Source organism: Zeugodacus cucurbitae, chromosome 2 (assembly GCF_028554725.1).
Source record: "Zeugodacus cucurbitae isolate PBARC_wt_2022May chromosome 2, idZeuCucr1.2, whole genome shotgun sequence".
Lineage (NCBI taxonomy): Eukaryota > Metazoa > Arthropoda > Insecta > Diptera > Tephritidae > Zeugodacus > Zeugodacus cucurbitae.
Genome location: NC_071667.1, coordinates 76,061,144 through 76,081,189, shown reverse-complemented (window position 1 = coordinate 76,081,189; position 20,046 = coordinate 76,061,144). Strand labels below are relative to the sequence as shown.

Genomic DNA, 20,046 nt, shown 5'->3' with positions numbered 1-20,046 from the left:
GAAAAAGTATCAACAGTAAACGAGTCGAAATGTTGGAATGCGGCGATCAAAGCGGCAGAGGGAGCGCGAGCTAGAGTGTGAAAGATAGAGAGACAGAGTGAGAGAAGCACATTAAGTGAGCTTTGTTGTAGTAGTTGAATTTTTACTGTTGTTTCTTGTTGTTTTTGTTCTATAAACGGGTATGCAAACGAAAGTAAATGACTAGCACCAAGCTGATATGGAAAACAAGTGCAATAAAAACAATAAAATTAATATTAAAACGTATTGCACTTGCGCAAAGTGGCGGACAGTATTACCAACGGTTATGTTACTCCGAACATTTTCGTATATAAGTTCGAAAAGAATTAGTAAAATGCGGATAATATTAATCACGAAATTATTTTAAGAGCCGAGGCAACCTCGCTAGTCTTAGTCTAACCTAAACTAATCCAACTTTTATGAGTGAAACTTGAAAACGTCAAATGTTCCCAGGGTAGATGAGGTTTTAAAAGCTTCGCTACTAATCTTCATAATGTTCTCCGAAAAACCTTTGTAACTTTGGTTTTGAGATTGGGTTCCACAGACCTCCAATGTACATAAAACCGGAAGATCTCAAAGTTTTCTGAGGTTCTCAAACATTGTAAAGGTTCTCAATAGCATTTCTCAAATATCAGGGTACTTCTAAAATGAAAAATCGCAAAGAATCTTAAGTAATAGTTTCTAAATGCTTTGTCAAATCTTGAGGGTCTTTCAGATCCTTTAGGAGTTGTTTTCGGTACCACAATGGATAGCGCTCTTATCCAAGTGAGATTTTCTGCATGCGAGATCTGCCCTTTAACCTAACTTATCCTAACTTGAGGTTTTGGTACCATGCTTTTGGAACATGGAACAACTGCTAAATATATTCTTCTTCCATTAAAATCACTTGCCCAAGAACTGTCCTCACTAAATGACCTCAAAAGCGTTTCTAGTCGAACTCTCAAAAACCAAGATGTCCAAATTAAGAGTAAATCCAAAAAGCTATCGAAGTCCTTATATCAGTTAACTTCGTACTAGTGCCTTTTCACGCAGACCGGCAACACTGTTAGCCAAACACACAGCCATACAAGTCAAATCAACAAAATCGGAAACGCGAAAAAAATTCCGCAAAACACAAAAAACGCAAAAAGTCAAAACTCACAACAAAACCGGCAATTGCAACAACAATACCAACAATGACACGCTTGGCAGCAATCAAAACAAAAATCGTAACCAGAACGACTTCATATCGACGACACAAGCTTTTGCTAAGTGCAAAGCGGAGGAAGAGCGTCTGTAGCGTCGGTGACGGCGACAGATTGACCGTGATCACGTCAAAGCCGCCAGACACAATCGCAAGCAGACGGCGCGGGACGGACGAACGTACGGCGCTGAAGAAATGCAATCGATGAAATGAAAAAGCGAAATGGAAAAAATCAGTAACCGTGGTCATGGACGAAGGTGAAAAAGAATGCGAGTGTGAAGGTTGTTTAGTGAAATTGTAGCTGTCGCCGCTATCATGGAGACGGCGGCCCCGCTCAGCCATCACCTCAGCTACGGTGCTACTATGACTCGCGGTGGCGACGGCTTGCAATGACGGCGGAATGGCGGGGGACAGAAAGGCCGTTCGTTCGTCGCGACCAGCTGGAAAATTATTATGCGCCGAATTGTGATAATTTAGCCAAAGCTTATGCGATGTGCATAATGTGAAAGAGCAACAAATATCGAGACAACAACAACAACAAGAACATAAATTGTGTTGATTGGTAAGAGAGACGAACGAGTTGTCGAGTGGCAAGTTGGAAGCGTCACAGCAACAATAACAATGCAGCAATGGACAACAACACTATAAACAGTAAAACCAACAACAGCAACAACAATACAGCTCGCCTGACGATGTGGAAATAAAGTAACTGAGCCAACGACCAGCAACGACATTGCAAGGTGAAAGTGAGCCGATTTTGTCATTACGGTCGGTTGTTGTAGTTATATATACCGTATATGTTGTTGTTATTTGTATGGTTTTGTTGTACAACAATATTGTAGATTGCGTGTCTTTCGGCGCTTTGTAGCCAAAACCACGTTGTTGGGCCACTCTCAATCGCTCCACCAACACCCGCTCTCCACCCCTCGGCGAAAACATTCACCACAACTGCTGATTCGGCGCGGTGGCGTCGGGGGTCTGATCACTGCTGGCCCACTCTTATGCCCACTGTCTATAAATAACACAAAATTAATGTTTTTTTGTTTTTCGGAGATTTTGTTACTCGTCACGCGCTCGCATTGTGTCTGCTTGTTGCTGTTGCACTTTTTGGTACTGCTTGCTTGCTGTTGGTTAGCGTGTCAATTGTAAATGAAAATATTCCATCAATGCAATCTCCGCTGACTGGCATCGCGCCGGCATTGTGTGTTGCATTTCGGCTTTATTTTTTTGTTTTTCTTTTTGTTGTTTTCTGTTGTTTGTGTGTTTGTAGTTGTTGTTACTGTTAGAGTGGTTGCATTTTTTTGTTTTTGTTTGGTATTTTGATTTTGTTAACAGTTAAATCAGCGTTGATTGATCTAAATGAGGGAATCATGAAAATATCGATAACAAGCTGCAATTATTGCGCTGCTTCTTTTTAATTAGGTTTATAGGCGTTCGGGAAAGATGTTTTAGTGAGAGGAAAGGTACTTTCAGCATTTTTGACTTCATAAATAATTTCATTAAATTTACTTGAGATTTTAGATCTAGAAAAACTATATGAAATTATTGAAATTGTAGATCTCACTCAGTTCGTCTTCAAGATCAACAAGCTCACAAACCCAACCCAGTTGACCAAAATAGCAAATTTTTTCGTCTAAGTTAGAGAGCATAAAGTCACTTCTATTTAAAAACTTTAAAATCTGCATTTTTGACTAACATTCAAGTAGAAAGAGAAGATCACAAGAAAAATTTTTGCAGAAAACTATAACAATCTCTTCCTATTTGTCTCAAATCTATTCTACAGCCTATAAAAATCTTAGTTATGAAGTCATTGTTTTCAAAACTGATATTGGGATCCAATAGTATTAGCGAACACCTTTACTTTGATATTCTTCTGATCTATCTCGACTTCATGTTATGGGTAGTTATGGTACCACTTTTCCAAAGTTACAAACCGACTTAAAAGCCTGTATTAAATTCTAGAAACACCATATTTTTTCTCGAAATGGCTTACAACTTTTTCAAATAATTTTTGCCAAGTGGTTAGTGTTGTTTGGATCTGGATCAGTTTCGATTTCATAATAATTTATAAACCCGACCTCGTTGATATGATGGGAATACTTATCCAAAGATGCGAATCCACTTCAAAAAATGTATAAATTTCTTGAAACACTATTATTGTTGTTGTAACGGCATACAACTTTTTCAAATAGTTTTTACAGAACGATCAGTTCTCATTGGATATGTATCAGTTTCGATTTCATAATAATTTATAAACCCGACCTCGTTGATATGATGGGAACACTTATCCAAAGATGCGAACCCACTTCAAAAAATGTATAAATTTCTTGAAACACTATTATTGTTGTTGTAACGGCATACAACTTTTTCAAATAGTTTTTACAGAACGATCAGTTCTCATTGGATATGTATCAGTTTCGGTTTTATAAACCCGATTCTTGTGGAAACACTATATTTTTCCTAATCTCATAATGGATTGAGAGCAAAGGTATTTTTCAAAGAGTCATGTAAATTGTTGTATAATTATAGAGCATTAAAACCTTTTTTAGATACATATATTTAAAGAGTACTGCCGAGCTTGAAGTTTTTGATCGAATATAAAATCTAGCTTACTCAGATTACAAAGACTCATAGGTATGATCTATAGAACCTTTCACAGCAAGCATTTGGGTTTTTGAATAAAATCTGAACGGTTAAAATATTTGACTTGATTTCTTCTAAGAAAATATTGGAAAAAGCGGAAGGAAAAACGATACTCTCTAGAGAAATAAAAACCCTAGAAGACAGTTTCTTAGTTGCTATTTTTGGCATCACATAGGGCTATCCTTAATAGTTTAAATGTGTTTCCTCTGGTGGGACACTGCTATTGAACGTAACCTATATTTTGCTTTAAAAATTTATAAAATAAAATATTTTTTAAATACATATTTACAAATCAAACAAGCTATACGAAAACATAATACAAACAACAACAAAGTCATTAATTATTATTTACATATGTAAAATATATAAATAAATTAGTGTTAAAATCATATAATCATTATCTCTGCACTATTAATCAAATTAAATAACAAATTGTGGAGAAATGTGTTAACAAAAAAAAAAATTTCCAAAAACTAAGCCTCCGATATAGAGAAAGAGCACACTGTTAAGATAACAAAGAAAGATAGTTTGGTCAAAGGTCAGCCTCATATGCATATGTATACATGCAACGCATTATATATGTAAATATGTATCTATATAATAGTTGCAATCAAAACAAAAATGCTTAAAAATTAGTTAAACTTCCAAAAAAATCGCCGCTAATACCAGTTATCGAATTGTGTAACCGCAACAGCTCTCTTTTCACACACACACTCACACCTGCATACTTGTACATATGTACCTACAGTTGCTGGGCGCTTACATAATTCTTAGAAAAGACAAGATAAAAACAGAAACAGAAACCGTAATGATGGCACCGCATAAACATTAAATGACTAAGTTTTTTCGACTGACTTTGGCATTAAACTAAGCGTAAATGCAAATGAGAGCTGTTGACTTTCGTCGACGCGACAAGGCCGAATTACGATACAAAATGAAATGCATATGAGCGTTTGAGTGTGTGTGTGTATTTATTTGTATGTATGCTGGAAATATATAACAGCGCGTTTATCGAAACTTGGTCGCCAGCGGCTGCGCAGCATTGTTGTTGTTTTATTGGCTGACACCGTTAATGGGTTTTGATATTTTGGACATTTGGGCTCATTATGGCTTTACTGGAAAATTGATTATTTAAAGATAATGCATAGATTTAATAGTTAGGTGTTTAGTAGTAATAGTTAAATGCTAAATTTTATCTTTAAAAAATTATTTTCCTTCATTTCAGAGCGGTTCCGACTTGTACGCACAGCTAGAGGTGTGGCGCTATCATTTCAACAGCAATGCGGCAGAAAGCGATGGTAAGCTTCAAATTCAAAACTTGACTCGCTAGTAGAGCAAATTAATTATCGAATTCTTTCACTTTCAGATGACGAAGATATGCTGCCCACCACCAGTGCCCTAGCTGTTGCCGGCACAACAACAACCACGACAACCACAAAATCAGCAGACACCAAACGCACCGGTCGCAGCGGTGGCTCACACATACATTTGTGGCAGTTCCTCAAGGAACTTCTGGCCGAACCGCACGCACACGGCACAGCCATACGTTGGATCGATCGCAATCGTGGCATATTCAAAATCGAAGATTCGGTGCGTGTCGCGAAACTATGGGGTGGACGCAAGAATCGTCCCGCAATGAATTATGACAAATTATCGCGTTCGATAAGGCAATACTACAAGAAGGGTATCATGAAGAAGACGGAGCGTTCGCAGCGTTTGGTCTATCAGTTCTGTCATCCGTATCAATTGTAAGTGGAAGAGGGAGTTGGTGGAAAGTTATACGTCAAAGTTTGAAATGACATTTGAGTAATATATAATGAAAGTTAGGTGTGTCAACAAAATAGCGGTCTAAATGACAGAAAAAAAAAACAAATAATTTATTGCTATTTATTTATTTATTTATTTATTGCATATACATATATACAAAATATTTATTTATTTATTTATTTAAATTATTAAGCGAAAAACACATATTTATTCGTGGATGGATGCTAAGGAGTTCAATAATTTATTTATTTATTAAATTATTTAAATAATTTATTTATTTATTAAATTATTTATTTATTGAAATATTTATTTATTTATAAACGAAAGAAAAAGTGCCTGTAAAATTTACAACAATCAAGAAAGTTGTTGTTTTTTTGGCGGCAACAGCATTGCTCAGCTATGCTGTTGATAATTCTTGAATCTCTGAAATGTCCAGTGACCAATAAATGAACTACGACAATACAGTTAGTATTGTTGGTATGAATTTTAACAACGTTATAACGGTTTTGTGGCATATTTGATATTTATTATGCAAAGTAGCAACTCTGCACACTTTATAGAATGTTTTAAAGTGTAAAATTTGTCGCACACTTTAGTATTTATGCATACTGAAAAGTGTTCCACAAGTTCAACAGCACTTTATGCATTCCCAACACTAGTTGCGCTGACAAAACCGTACGGAAAATGAAACTTGGCAACACTGGAAAGCCATATATCTATGATATATCATTTTAAGTTCTATGAACAAAAGAATTTAGCTTTAAGAAAATGAAACGATATTGAGAGCATATTGAAAAGATGTTGAAAGTAATGAAAGTTAGACAACCGCCTTGAAAATGTGCTTTGCAGAAAAGCGTAGATAAAGCGATTTCCAATTTAGTATATACAGAATCGAAATAGAAATGCTGCCTTGAAAATTTTTTACTAAACAACTTTAACGTAGCCCTAAAATATTATAAAAAAATATAGAAAAATAGAGAAAAAATTTTCGATGAACATCCAGATTTTCTGCTTAGCTCATTTCATGGCGCTGTTAAATATTGATTTATTAAAATATTTATATATTTATACGCAAAGCGAGTTATTTATTAATGTTGAAGTTATGCGAATGTAGTTTGTTAAGTGATTTGCATTGTAAATGGATATGTTTTTTCGGGTGTGGGTTATTTATGGTAGCTTTAGGGTTAAATGCAATTTCGAAATGACGAAGACAAAGCAGCGTATCACTATTTATTTATTTATTTATTTATTTATATACATATTTATTGACAAATGCAGCAAAATGTTTGCCATTTGTGCAAAGAAAAAAAAAAGAAAAAACAAAAAAAAATATTTTTTATACACAATTATTTATTTATTTATTTATTGCTTAAAATGTAGTGAAAGAAAATTTTCACAAGGGTGTATAAATTATTTATTTATTAAATAAAATATTTATTTATTTATTGATTTTATATAAAGAAAAAAAGCACTTGCTAACAAAAGTGTTTTATTTAAACAATTTTCACTTAAACAAATGCCATTTGAAAGAAGAAGAAGAAGAAGAAGAAAGTTGGAAAAAAATATTTAATTATTTATTTATTTATTTTAGCATTAAGTGATGAACCAGTGTTTTGTAATAATTCACCTAAGACATTAAACGTCAATTTGTGCCTATTTAATTTATGCAATAAACTAATGTGCTAATTTATTTATTTATTAAATAATTTATTTATTTACTTAAATATTTAATTTATTTAATTAATTATTTATTTATTTATTTATTGACCAACAATGGTCGCCGTGACCAATATTTAAGCTTTAGCTATAAGCTTTTCAGAAAATGCATAGTAGCAAACACAAGCTGTTCCAACATAGTTTTATGTGAGCAGAGTTGCCAAATATTTCTGTATACTGTTTACAATAACTCAATGGGAAATTAAATGTGTGTACTCAAAACAAACTCAAACAAAACAAAAAAAACATAAGAAGCGTACAACGAATTGTTGCTTACTTAACTTATTTATATACATATATATATATATTTATTTATTTATTTATTGCCGAACAAACAATTATTTATACCATAATTTATTTATTTATTAAAAGAAAAAACAAAAAAAAAACGAATAATAATATTTAAAAATAATTATTTATTTATTTATTGCAAAGGAATTGTAACATTTCGAGAATTGAAATAAAATGCAATTGACATGTGTCAAAAAACAAAATGTGTTATTCAACTTGTTTGGGGTGGAAATAGTGGTGGATCGTGGTGAAAATTGCGCCACAGGAATATTTGATTAAAGTGATAAATGAACCTAAGAAACCTTTTTATTTTTCCATTCTTCAAAGTCGTAGGTCATCCCTGGTCATAAGTAGAGTTCAGCATTCACTAAAGTGTTCGATTGTATGTAACTATAACTATAACATATGGAGATATTATTTATCTTTAAAATAAATAAAAAATATATTTTTTGATTCCATAGAAATGCCTCAAAAAAGATCCTATTATGATCATAAATCAATTTATGTATTTATAAGGCGTTCCAGAAGTTCAACAAAGTACAAATCCTCTAAAATTGCGTGTGGAACTACTAGGGTGATCTATTTCGAGATTTTTATTTTTTCGAAAGAACACTCTCGGGTATTTAGTTTTTGACACGCGTGATGTTTTACCCCAAGGTCTGGATCGAAGCGGAATTGTCTACATGGACTTTAGGCTTTACATAACCAAAGCGTGAAATTAACTGCTCACCAAAGTGTTCTCTCAATAAATCCATTGATTGTTGTGATGAGTGGGAAGTGGCGCCGTCTTGTTGAAACTAAATTTCTCCAAGATCACGAGCTTCAATTTCATGCGTCAAATAGTCGGTTATGATGATGGCGACCGTTATCGCCATTGACGGTTACGTTCTCCCTGGTATCAATTTTGAATAAATATGGGCCGATGATTCCACCGGCCCACAAACCTAAATGGCAGCTCTTAAATCTCTTCAGTTTGCTCTTCGTCCAAACTGCGGCAATTTTGCTTGTTAACCATAAGTTGAGATAAGAGCGCGAAACACATTCTTTACAGAACGTGAGTTTTCGCAATTCTAACAAATTTGTAAACGTTGTTAAGGCGTCCTTCCATTATGAAATGCTAAACAAAAATAACATGACAACTTGACAAGACTGTGATTTGCGTAAAAAAGGCCACTGAAAAAAGTACCTCTACTTGGATCCAATCATTACAAGCAGTAACCCTTTCAAAAACATTCTCAAACGATCAACGTGATGTACCATATTTTCAGGAAACTTCCTCTGTTAAAGATGCGAAATCTACAGGATGTCACATCCATATTTTATTTTCAGACGTCAGTGGGATATACTACCGTTGAATAATAACTTAGGACATAGAAAGTTCGACTGCAAAGGCCGTCAAAAAATACTTTAGTATATATGTAAACTGTCTGATGTGGTTAGGAGAGCAAATTGTCAATTTTTTTATTAGGTTGTTATACATGCGCCTATTAAATAGATCTAGGAAAAGTATATACCGACTTACAGACACAATAACAGGGCATTGACCATTTGGAGAACATGCGTTGAAAATGGGTTTGAACGTAGAATTCAAACGTGAAAGCAGTATTACTAAGGTCTTACAATAGTGTAACAAAATGGCGCATCTAGCGCTAATTGAGACCGCAGTTTTGGGCTACACTCCTACCTACCTACCTATACACGCGCCTGAAGTACGATAAAATTTTCAGCTGTATTCATTGTGTGACATTTTCATATTTCCAAAAATAAAGAGAACCTTAAAAAGTCGTCGTTTGACCAGCATACGAGAAATGACCGAAAGAGGCATGCCAGCTATACCAAGAAAGAAACGCTATGCACTCATAATATCGATTCGGGCGTATTTTAAGGACGACACAATTAATGTAGACCAATAAAAATAATAAAGCATTTTTTTTAAATTATTTTTTTTAAGTCCTTGACAACGACCCATCTCTACCAGATTAAGAATTCTTCTTTCATATTCGCAATACAAACATAGATTTGACTTACCAAAGGAGACCACCATTAAAGAAGACATTACCGTAAATTAAAACTTAGTGGCAAAGTTTTTGAACTTAAAGCTCCGGAAAACGCAAACGTTAAGCTAAGTTAAATGCAAGACTTGAAAATTTCAATAAGATGGACACTTACATATTCGTTGGTTTGTATAATATGCACATCGTAATGGCAGCTGGTAATCGTAAGGTACGCAGCAATGAAGCAAAGGTGAAGAAAGGCAAGGGGTTAAAGAGATACACAATAATAAGTAAGCATTTGGTGGTGCAGCAGCAGCTGGCATCGACATATGTACGCCAACTGTACGGAGAGCATAATCAAAGTTTGCTACAATCGCATATAGCACTAATGGAGCATGCAACTTGAACACACATTCGCAGGAGTGGTCGTATAAATAAAATGGAAATATGAAAAAGGAGAGAATCTCATAGATATAAAAGCAAAGTAAATGTGCAGCATGAAGCGCAGACTTTGCACTTCGTGTGTGTTTGAGCAAATACGAAGATGTTGGCGAAATGTGGCAGAGTAAGGTCCTTGCAAAGGCAAAGGGACATTGCACCAATGCAAGGCAACGTCTTGCGCTGCCGATACGTAAAACGTAAATGCAATCAATGCCAAGGACCTGGAGTGCATATATGTATGTGTATATATATATATTTGCTTGAGCACACAAATGCCACCTCTCCGCTCAGCACCATCAGCTATTGAGCTATTACGAAGTCAGCGCTCGTGTGTATGTGTGCTTAATATTGATAGTAGCATCGTAAGGTGCTGTCAGAACTTTAACAAAGTTGCAAACACACTTCTTAAGAGCGCAGTGTTGCACCTTCCGACCGCCATTTTACAGTGCGAGTACTTCAGCCATGCCTTGCTCGTGTTACATAACCAGTTGGGCAGATCAGAAGAAGAAGTGTGTAACAGCTGCCACCTACAACCAGTAAGTCCTCACCTAAGTTATATCTTGGCGTTTTGTGTTTTTTGTTGTTGTTTTCGCTTTCTTCTGGTAATAATTAAAATATGCAAATATTTACTATTTACTTTGGTGTCAGTGTGGACGCAACAAAGTTTAATAGATTGTGCAACTAAGGACTAAACAGAGCGCGCACGTCATCTCCCTGTGCCGCTGAGCGGTGTACGTAAGTAAGTAAGTAAGCAGTTGAGTTGAGTTTATGTAGGCGCTGCTAAACTGCCACAGCGAAAGTCAATTGATTCAACACTGGCATGCACACGCACACACTCATACAAACACACTTAAACACCCACACAAACACTTACCCACACACAGAACATCCAAGCTTTGCAGCAAAAAGTTTCAAAGCAATATCCTCACTTCCAAAGCTCGTTTTAATATTTCTTCTAGTCGGTATTTCTTCCACACCTTCATTTTCGTATTCTTTTGACATATAATTTGCATGTAAACAGCGCATTTTTCCTTCGCAGCTTTTTTTTGTTCTTCTCCGCCCGCAGCTGAGCTCGTGCGTTCTTGCTTGTGGCAGACTTTGTTTTAAGGTTTAGAGTATATAGATATATATATATTTGTTTTTGGTTTAACTTGCCGCATAGCAGTGGCCACAATAATAGTGTGACAATGTTGCAGCATGCTATTCGATAAATTATCCTATGCAAATGTAACGGTTAATTTGAAACTGTGTTCGTATGGACCCAGCTTGAGCCACAGAGTCACACTTGTGCATTATTGGTTGGAAAGAGTGAAATTGAGAGCGTTTGGAATTCTTAGAAATTTATTATTATTCGGTTATGAAGAATGAAATTAAAAAAATAGTTTTATTTAAAATAATAATTTTTTCCTTCATCTTTTTTTTAAGTAAAAATGCATCAATAAAACTAAATATTAATAAATATTTAATAGCCTTTTCGCACAGGAATTAATTGATCAATTAACTGCCCTTTTCTCGATTAAAGTGATAATTTAGATCGATTTACCAAAGAAAAATCTTATTTTACAACTCAAATTTTTAATCGAATACAAATCGATGAAATTTACTAACATATTTTAAACAGCAAAAACAAAAATGTAGTTGTTAATCGAGTAGCCGACTGTGCGAAAGGCAAAAACTGTTTTCTCAATTATAATGTTATTGTAAAAGATTCTTGTGCAGAGTATTGAAATTAAAATTTTTGAGGCGGTGCATTGTTGGTTGCAAGAAAAACATATTTAAATTAATAATAAAATTAATGATTTTTTTCATCGAGATTTGCAAACTGTATTAATTGAATTGAGGGAATTAAAATTTAATTTACCACTAACTAACTAACTACAGAAAATTCATTAAATAATGTTTGAGAGCAATGTAAAATGGAAATTCACGCTTGATTTTAAAAACTGAAATACGAGTGTGACCATGGTTAGGTTAGTAGGCAGATATCTGCATATGCAAGAAGATCTAACTTAGGCAGGTTTGAGCGCTATCCTTTGTGTTACCAAAAAACTCATAATGGATCACGGAAAATCGCTTGAAATCTGTAACAAAATTATTGAGTGGACTAGTGTCAATTGTAACCAAATCGACAAGTTCATCGAATGTGAGCCAACCAAGGTGTTCCTACCTTAATCTGGGAAATGCTTCACATTGGAGGAAGAAATGCTTAGATGATTTCACCTCGCCTTCAATCAAAGAGCTTTGGCATCTGCCAGGATTAGTAATCTAACCTATCGTACAGTGTTCTGTAAGCACACTTATGGCAGCTTCGAGATGGATCTTGCTGAGAGAAAGCAGTCCGAAGGACCTTTAACGCTCCACTGTGGGCCAAAAAGACCTTGCAACTGCACAAGTGCAGGTCGTTGTACAGCGCTTGGCGAGCTCATTCGAAGTCTGTATGTCCAGCGCTTATGTGGAAGTGGACCAAGGACTGTCAACGATTCCGATAGTAAAGTAGCTAAAAGCTATTGATAAGGAAGTTACTTTGTCTATCTTTGTACTGTCATCAATTTCAATGCTAGTATTGCCGCCCTGCTTTCGGAGTGAATGCATACTGCTCTGAACGAGGACGGCCATCTCTGCTTGAATGACACTACAGTGTCAGTCTGGTAGTCAAAAGCTGGAGTTGATTGAGAGCTTCCGACAGAAGACTCCCACTTTACCCCTGAGTTTCGATCCATCCATGAAAAAGCTTACTTATCCTCCGGCTTCTCCCTCCCATATAGCCCTCGTACGTATACGTACAGAGAAGAAACCGCCAGGGGACTTCATATTAAAATTACATATCAGAATCAGACTTCAGCCAATTATTTTATAAACTGGCACTTAGAATTTTTAATTATAAGTATGCCTACTTTCTATATTGGAAAAGCAAACCCTCATAGTCCAAATGTATCTATAACAGAAGACCAGATGTGTCTCGCTGATGACTCCAGAAACGTATTTTATCCTTTGATAAGATAATTGGAAACAAAAAATGCGTTAAATAGGTTCACAATCTCCCAGAATGTTAGAGATTCACCTTTATTTTTGTATAATTGGATAGCTGAATACAGATTTCCCCGAGATAAGACAATAAAATATAATAACTCAATATCAAAAATAACTGTTGTACATATACTGAGAGCGAAGAGTTTCTAAAAATCCAACATTTATTCATACGAGTACACGCAGCTCAATGACCATCCATGTCGTATACGCAACGTCTTGTATAAGTGTTTTCACACTGCAGTCAATTGCAGCTCCAGGTCATGTAAAATGTGTAAATGAAATTCAATTCACCGCAGTAAATGCAATTAAATAAATAATAACGAAAATCAATATTTAAAACATTACCGTTAAATTAACGGAACATTAAATATTGGCAATTCGTATTTAAAGTAGAGAATTAAGCGCCGCTTAAGCAACTCGCATCCACTGCATTGCAGTTTATGGCTATACGCGTGTGGGTATAAAATGTTTAAGAGATTTCGAGGGCGCTACAAAGGTCAACTTACAGTTAAGCCCACCACACACATAACAGCCATAAATTATTAAGCGAATTGGCAAATGTAAACACCAACTGCGTCTATAAATGCGGCAATGCCACGCGGCAGTTAAGTATTGCAATTACAGCCACCGTTACAATTACAATTACAGACGCAAATGCGAATGCGAACACAGTAAATAAGTGTTGGAATGTGAGCGCATACTGATGGCATAAGCAGGCCTCTGACCCGGCCGTGACATGCCAAGCGGCGGGCAGTGACGACAGCGTGAAGGCGCGAGGCGCTCAAGCCGAGTTGGTTGCGCTCAGAGTCGGGCGTGAATCAGTCTGACGTGTGGCACGCGTGTAAGTTTGTAAGTAAACTACTATTAATTACATTTTAATGGCGCTTGTTTTAAATTCATGGCTTACAATTAAAGTAGCCGTGAGATACTCGCGCGACTGCAGATGCGTACGTTGCGGCGAATTGTTGGGTATAACGGCGCATATGCACGACTGGCACAGGTGTACATAGCTCAGTGGTGAAGTGATGGCGCATAGTAATTGTGATTGATTATTGCTTATTCGTAATTCTGGTAATTAAAGCGTAAATTAGTATTTGTTTGGCGGCGAGAATAATTACATATATTTTTAATTAATTAGCTACCAAAGTAATGATGGAATCAAATATTGACAGCTGAAATATTGAATAAAATAATAAATAAGCATTTGATGGTGTAAAATCAATAATTTTATTTTCGAAAATATAGTTTAATTAATTTCTTTTTATTATTTTAAACTATTTTGTTTCATTTTCCAAAAAAAAAAAGTTGTGTATTCTAAGCTCAAAAACCACTTAACTCGATCTAATACTGATCACAAAGTCATAATGAACATCTAATTCCTCAGCATTGTCTTCATTAAATTTCCAAAAAGTTGAAAAAAAATCCAAAAAAATTTCATGGAATTGGCTTAGCTTAACTCGAACATAACGGGATTGATTTTCATTAGCATAGTTGCATCATTCACTTCACATTTCTTTTTTTGCTATTTAACTACCCGAACTGCCATTACTTCTACTAATATTTCATATTGCTCAGCCATTCGCGCAACTAATTGCTAACATGTCATGCTGACAAAGTAATTTGCAATTATCTCATTGCTCAAAATGCTCACTTCTTTCTAACGGCATTCAACTATGGTACTTATTGCAAATAAAGTGCATCCACACAACCCTACAAACAAGCAAATACATACTTACAACCATTTTGTAAGTGCGCTGCAGATAATTGCTGCCATTGCTGCCGTACTTATTCAATTAAATTGGCAACTCAATTTCCAAAATCGCATTTATCATCTTATTAGAATGAAATCGCAGGGATTTTGCAAGCAGGGAGTGCAAGCGCAAATAAAAAATTCTCAGCTGCCAGCAATGTGGAGCGATAATGGGTATATATGTCCTTATGTAGTATGCAGTAAATGGATAAAGTCGACAAAAAGAGTTATGAAGAGCCACCAGCATTTGAAGCCAATAAAATTTGCAGCCGACCGCGGAGCTAAATATCTATGCACATATGTATATATAAATGCTTTTGTGAATGGCTGAGTGCAAAGCTGACGGAATCAAATTATAGTACACATGCGACCATAATAATAAATACACTTTTTTTGGTGATTTTTCTTTTAGAATGGTCGAAAAGCAACGAAGAAAGCACAAAATATTCGTAAGAACTTAAAATGACTAAAGCTTCTATACATACATCTCCTTCGGTTCTCAGGATTTTCAAGAATTGTTATAACATGCCCAATGCAAAGAAAGAAGAAAAACATTTTGGACTGGAAAAGATATTGGACTAAATAAAAAAAACTCTAGAGGACTGAGATATTTTGGACTTCAATAGAAATTGAGCTGAAACAAACATTACAGGAAACCCGTAGAGTCCCGCTGAGAAATTTGAATCCGCTAGATGGCACTGACATCATATTATTCCCAAAATCGCACTTAGGTTAGGTTCAAAATCTGACTCTCGCGACAAGTATCCCGCTTGAACAGCTGAAGGTGATGTGATGCCAAAAGACGCCTTAATATAGATCACAAAGAGAACCCTTACACATCGCTGAAGCGCTTTGAGCCTATCATAAATAATGTCTATTCCGGCACGTGCGCATGGTTCGCCAAAAGTATAGCTACCGAGATGCAGTGTAGTAGGAATTGACTTGGAGTTTCCACCTCGTCATCCTTCATACAGCTATGGCAGTTTGCCTCCAGCAGGATTCCTAGCCTCATTGCATGTATGTCCATTCCGCAGTGTCCAGTGAGTACTCCCACTATTGCGATAAGCTGAACCTTTTTGAGTACACGTATTTCCGCCTACCTCTTACGTTCTACTTTGGGCCAAAACGATCTCGCAATCGAGCAGGTTATAGTTGCTAACCAGCGTTTACCAATCTCCCGAGAGGTCCATTAATCCAGTGCTAGAGCACAAGAGGACAGTGGAGTCCCGACTCGTTCCCAGGATGGTAAAATAGGCCGACGGGTGCACTTACTTGCGAGCTCAACCGCTTTTCGCACTTTATAGTGGTTTAAAAAGTATGTTAATGGTATCTAAAATTAGTTTGAATGAAAATTTGCGATAGATGTCGTCAGGAATATTGTAAAATAGGGCTCATATTTAAAATTTAAGACTATTATAGAGAGAACTACGTTTACAAAAAGATATAATGACCGTGAGATCATAGAGCCAGTTTTCAACATTTCCAACACTAAAAAATTTTCAAAACAATAAAATAGTTTCAAGAAGACGCATCTATTATTTTTTCCGTGAGTGTACATATATTATCACAAATGCTGGAACTATAAGAAGAAAGCAATAGAAATGACAGTCAAAATTAAAAATAAAATAACCAAATATTCGTATGAATTGGTGATCAAAATCATTGGACCAAGAGTGGCATGCAAATCAAGACTTTTTTCTTCACCGGTATTTAGTGGAGATATAGAAATGTCATCGATCTTGAGCAGCAATGCAAAGTCAAAAATGAAAAGTACATGATGAGCAAATATATGTACACATAATGGGTTTTTCGACACCAGTTCAATGTTTAAATCAAGTAGAATAGGTCTTTAGTCGAAGAAAAAGTGTATATTTAGTATATTGAAGCATAGATTAGACTTAATTTGTGCTTCAAGTGTCAATGGAAATCCATTGGCATGGACTTATATATCACTTTAAATGTCCATAAAATAATGTCTAAGGCGGATAGAAATTTATAGCTTTAACGACCAGTTCCAGCTACAATCACTCATCCGGTTTGAGTGTCAAAATCAACTCGTCCCAACTGTGAAACCCTATATCAACCAGCTAAACATCCATTCTAGAAATAATAATCGAATTAGCGCAATAACTTGCATTTTTCGACGCTTCACAAAAGCACAATTCTTCGCGGCATGACGCTAAAAAAAAGTTGCGTGTTCTTTTGCATAATTTCTGTGTCGCCGGCAAAGGCTCCAATTGCGTTGTGCTGGCGCTGTAAAATTCCTTTTGATCCTATCAAGTAAATTGAATTCGGCAATTTGAGTGCATTTTTCCAGCATTTTCTGCCTTCGCGACGCCAGTTAGGTGTTGTTGTTGTTGGTGGTGGTGGTATTACGGCCTGCCATCAACCGCCGCCGTAACACACGCAATGCAACAAAAACCAAAGCAAGTGCAGACGCTTCGTTTGGGGGTCTGTGTGTGTGTGGCTGCAAAGTTATCAAATCTTTTCGTTTTTTCCACGCTTTTCTTGTGTTCGCACTTTTCGCACAAGCAAAATTTACAGCCAAGCAAAGTGCCATTATTGTTGCTTCAATAATTTGTTGGTTCTCAGTTTTTAAGCCGCTTTGAGCTTTGGTTGTGATTACGCAGTTCGAGGTTGCATCATTAAAAGTTGCTCCACCAAAGAGAGTTCTCCAAGAGTTGTTTTGCAAATTACACGCTTTACCGAGTAGTCAACATTGAAAAATGGTTTTCAAATCGAACGCGACAAATTTGTAAATTAAAGTTCTCGAAATCAAAAATTACTCAGTATGAATTCCCTGTATGAATTTTTGGAATACATTCAGTTTTGAAACTCATTTAAAGTGATTAAACAAACTTTCAATTTAAATTTCCATATTTTCAAAGCCAGGAAGTCTTGGATGAACCAGAGATATTATAACCTTACGAGGCCCGCTAATAGAAAGTGCATTCATATTGAAGAAACTTTGTTGAACCGATTGATTATAGTCCAAATTTTATCGTATATAGTTGGGTCATCATGAAATTAAGCGAAAGCCAGATAACGGGATGATTTTTAGAAATCTTATGTGGAAGTTAAAAGTTAAATAGTTAGATTTTTATGGGAAGCATAACTACTTCAATCAGACCACAAGACCTTAGAATGCTTATTAATCGAACTCTCGTAGTATTAAGAAGCGGTTCGCAGGACAGTCGAGTCTACGTAACCTCAAAGTTGTTTCGGGAATGTATTCCACCACTGTCGACAACATGGGCTAGAACAGTAATACTTAAAAGTAGAGGAAACTGTATACCGTAATCATCTTGTTAGCAGCAGAGCTCCAACAGATGATCTTGGCATCCTATAGTAGATAGACTAGACTAATTTTGGTAGATCCTAAAAGTCTCAGGTTCTCTCTAACCCGATGTAAATAATAAGTGACCTTGTAAATTTTTCTTTCTAGAGCATTTTGGAAGTCTCGACTCATCGGTTGAAACATTCTAAAATTCCAGATTTCTTCTAGTCGGAGGTAAATAGTGAGAGACATTGTGAGTTCTTTCATCACCAGCGTTCTGGAAATCTCAGATTTTTTCTAGCACCAGATACAGATTAAAACCCTAACGGCTGCCTATTGCTTTTTGGAATAATATTCAATATTCATTCTTAAAAGTCGCGAGTCTACGAGGTCAAAGGTAAAGCCCTTTGTAGCTCCCATCTTTAGACATCCAGAGGAACTAGTTGAAATAGAAATTAAATAACTGAGCTGATTAAGTAAAAGTTTTCTGGCTTCACGCAGGACCTTTTTGGACTTAGCTATCCAAGCAAGGTTCAGCGTTCTATCCTAATGATAAAATCTAAATCTGATAAAACCACCGATTATTCATTGAACCCAATCAAACTTAAGAAGTGGCCGATAATAATAAAAAATGGAAGTCTTCTTAAATATGTATTTAATTGCCATGAAAGAAGCAAAGACTTTGGTTTAATTTAAATAAATATAAATATATGTAAGAGAAATATGGCAGCATTAGTTCAGATTTTTGTGACACCAGCAATGAAATGCCACTTATGTGTATTAATCAAATCACGTAGTTTCCTAACTTAAATACACTGCCAGGCACAGCACAGCACACACATGCGAATATATTTGAGAATAAATATTCTCCATATTTGCGCTAATTCTGCGGAAAACTAAGTTGACACCGTTGCTGCTGCGTTGCTCCAAGCCAAAGTTAATATGCGAACAAATGTGCATATGTGCTCCTCTATGGTTATGGACATGTGCGTGTGTAAGAGCTGAAAGTAAGCTATGGGAGCGTAGTGTCCTACACAAAATCGTTGCGAAAGTTTTCAACACTTGTAAGAAGAAACAACAATGGCAACAACAACACTTTTGCAAACTGCCGAATCATAAATAAATACCAAAAGGCATGCGAAATTAGACAAACATTTGTTAGCATACTCAATACAGTGGTGGTCATGTATATAGAAACTATGGAGGATCTGAATGGAGCTACCTAATGCTCACTTACCAAGGAAGAAATTTGTAAGATCTCATTTATTTTTCTCAGCGCTCACTCATTTTCCAAGAGTGTTATCTCAGTAAAAACAACTATTCTTCAATGCGGAAGACGTGGTTATTCTCCTGCATGGATTACGACAACTATGTAATGTGATACGAGAATGGCATCCTTGCGATCCCAATGCGATCTCATCCGAAGCTAGATTCGAAAGTTAAAAATTCTTCGTCGATATATAAGGGGCTTCACAATCCGTACTTCGGTGTTCTTGGCATCATACCGAACTGGACAAGACTTATATGTTCAAATGTTATCCTTCCTGATTCTTATTGCGAGGATCAGTCTCTTAACCCAACCTAACCTAAGTCTATAAATACCACCAAGTATTCATCAAGTCTTTTAGCCTTCTACGTATGTTGGTCTGACCCGCCTTACGAATATCTTCAGTGTTCAGTCCATCATTTTCGGAGTTGGAATGACCGCAGAACATAAAGAAAAGCTGTTGATGGGCTCGTCGTCTCGAAAACGAAGACCATCGGAAGCCGATCAATACAAAGATTGCGCAATAAATCCCAAAGAAAGGGTGAAATAACTCAAAAATCTCTTTAAGAAAATAAGGTCCGACAACATAATCTCCAAGATCTATATAAGCTCACTTTCTAGTCTCTTCCATTTACATGACCACCACTGCTGGAGCTCATGTATGGCTAA

The 20,046-nt window shown here is 35.9% G+C and overlaps 1 protein-coding gene across 2 annotated transcripts in view; it reads left to right on the top strand.

Moving 5' to 3' along the window:
• Positions 1 to 6,044, top strand: part of LOC105211323 (DNA-binding protein D-ETS-4) — a 31,617-nt gene extending 25,573 nt beyond the window's left edge. For both annotated transcript variants that reach the window (XM_011182676.3, XM_029039653.2), the window contains exons 4-5: positions 5,070 to 5,142; positions 5,211 to 6,044. In XM_011182676.3, the coding sequence (XP_011180978.2) occupies positions 5,070 to 5,142; positions 5,211 to 5,596 (459 nt within the window). In that variant the 3' untranslated portion in view covers positions 5,597 to 6,044. The remainder of the gene's footprint in view (positions 1 to 5,069; positions 5,143 to 5,210) is intronic.
• The last annotated feature ends 14,002 nt before the right edge of the window (positions 6,045 to 20,046 follow it).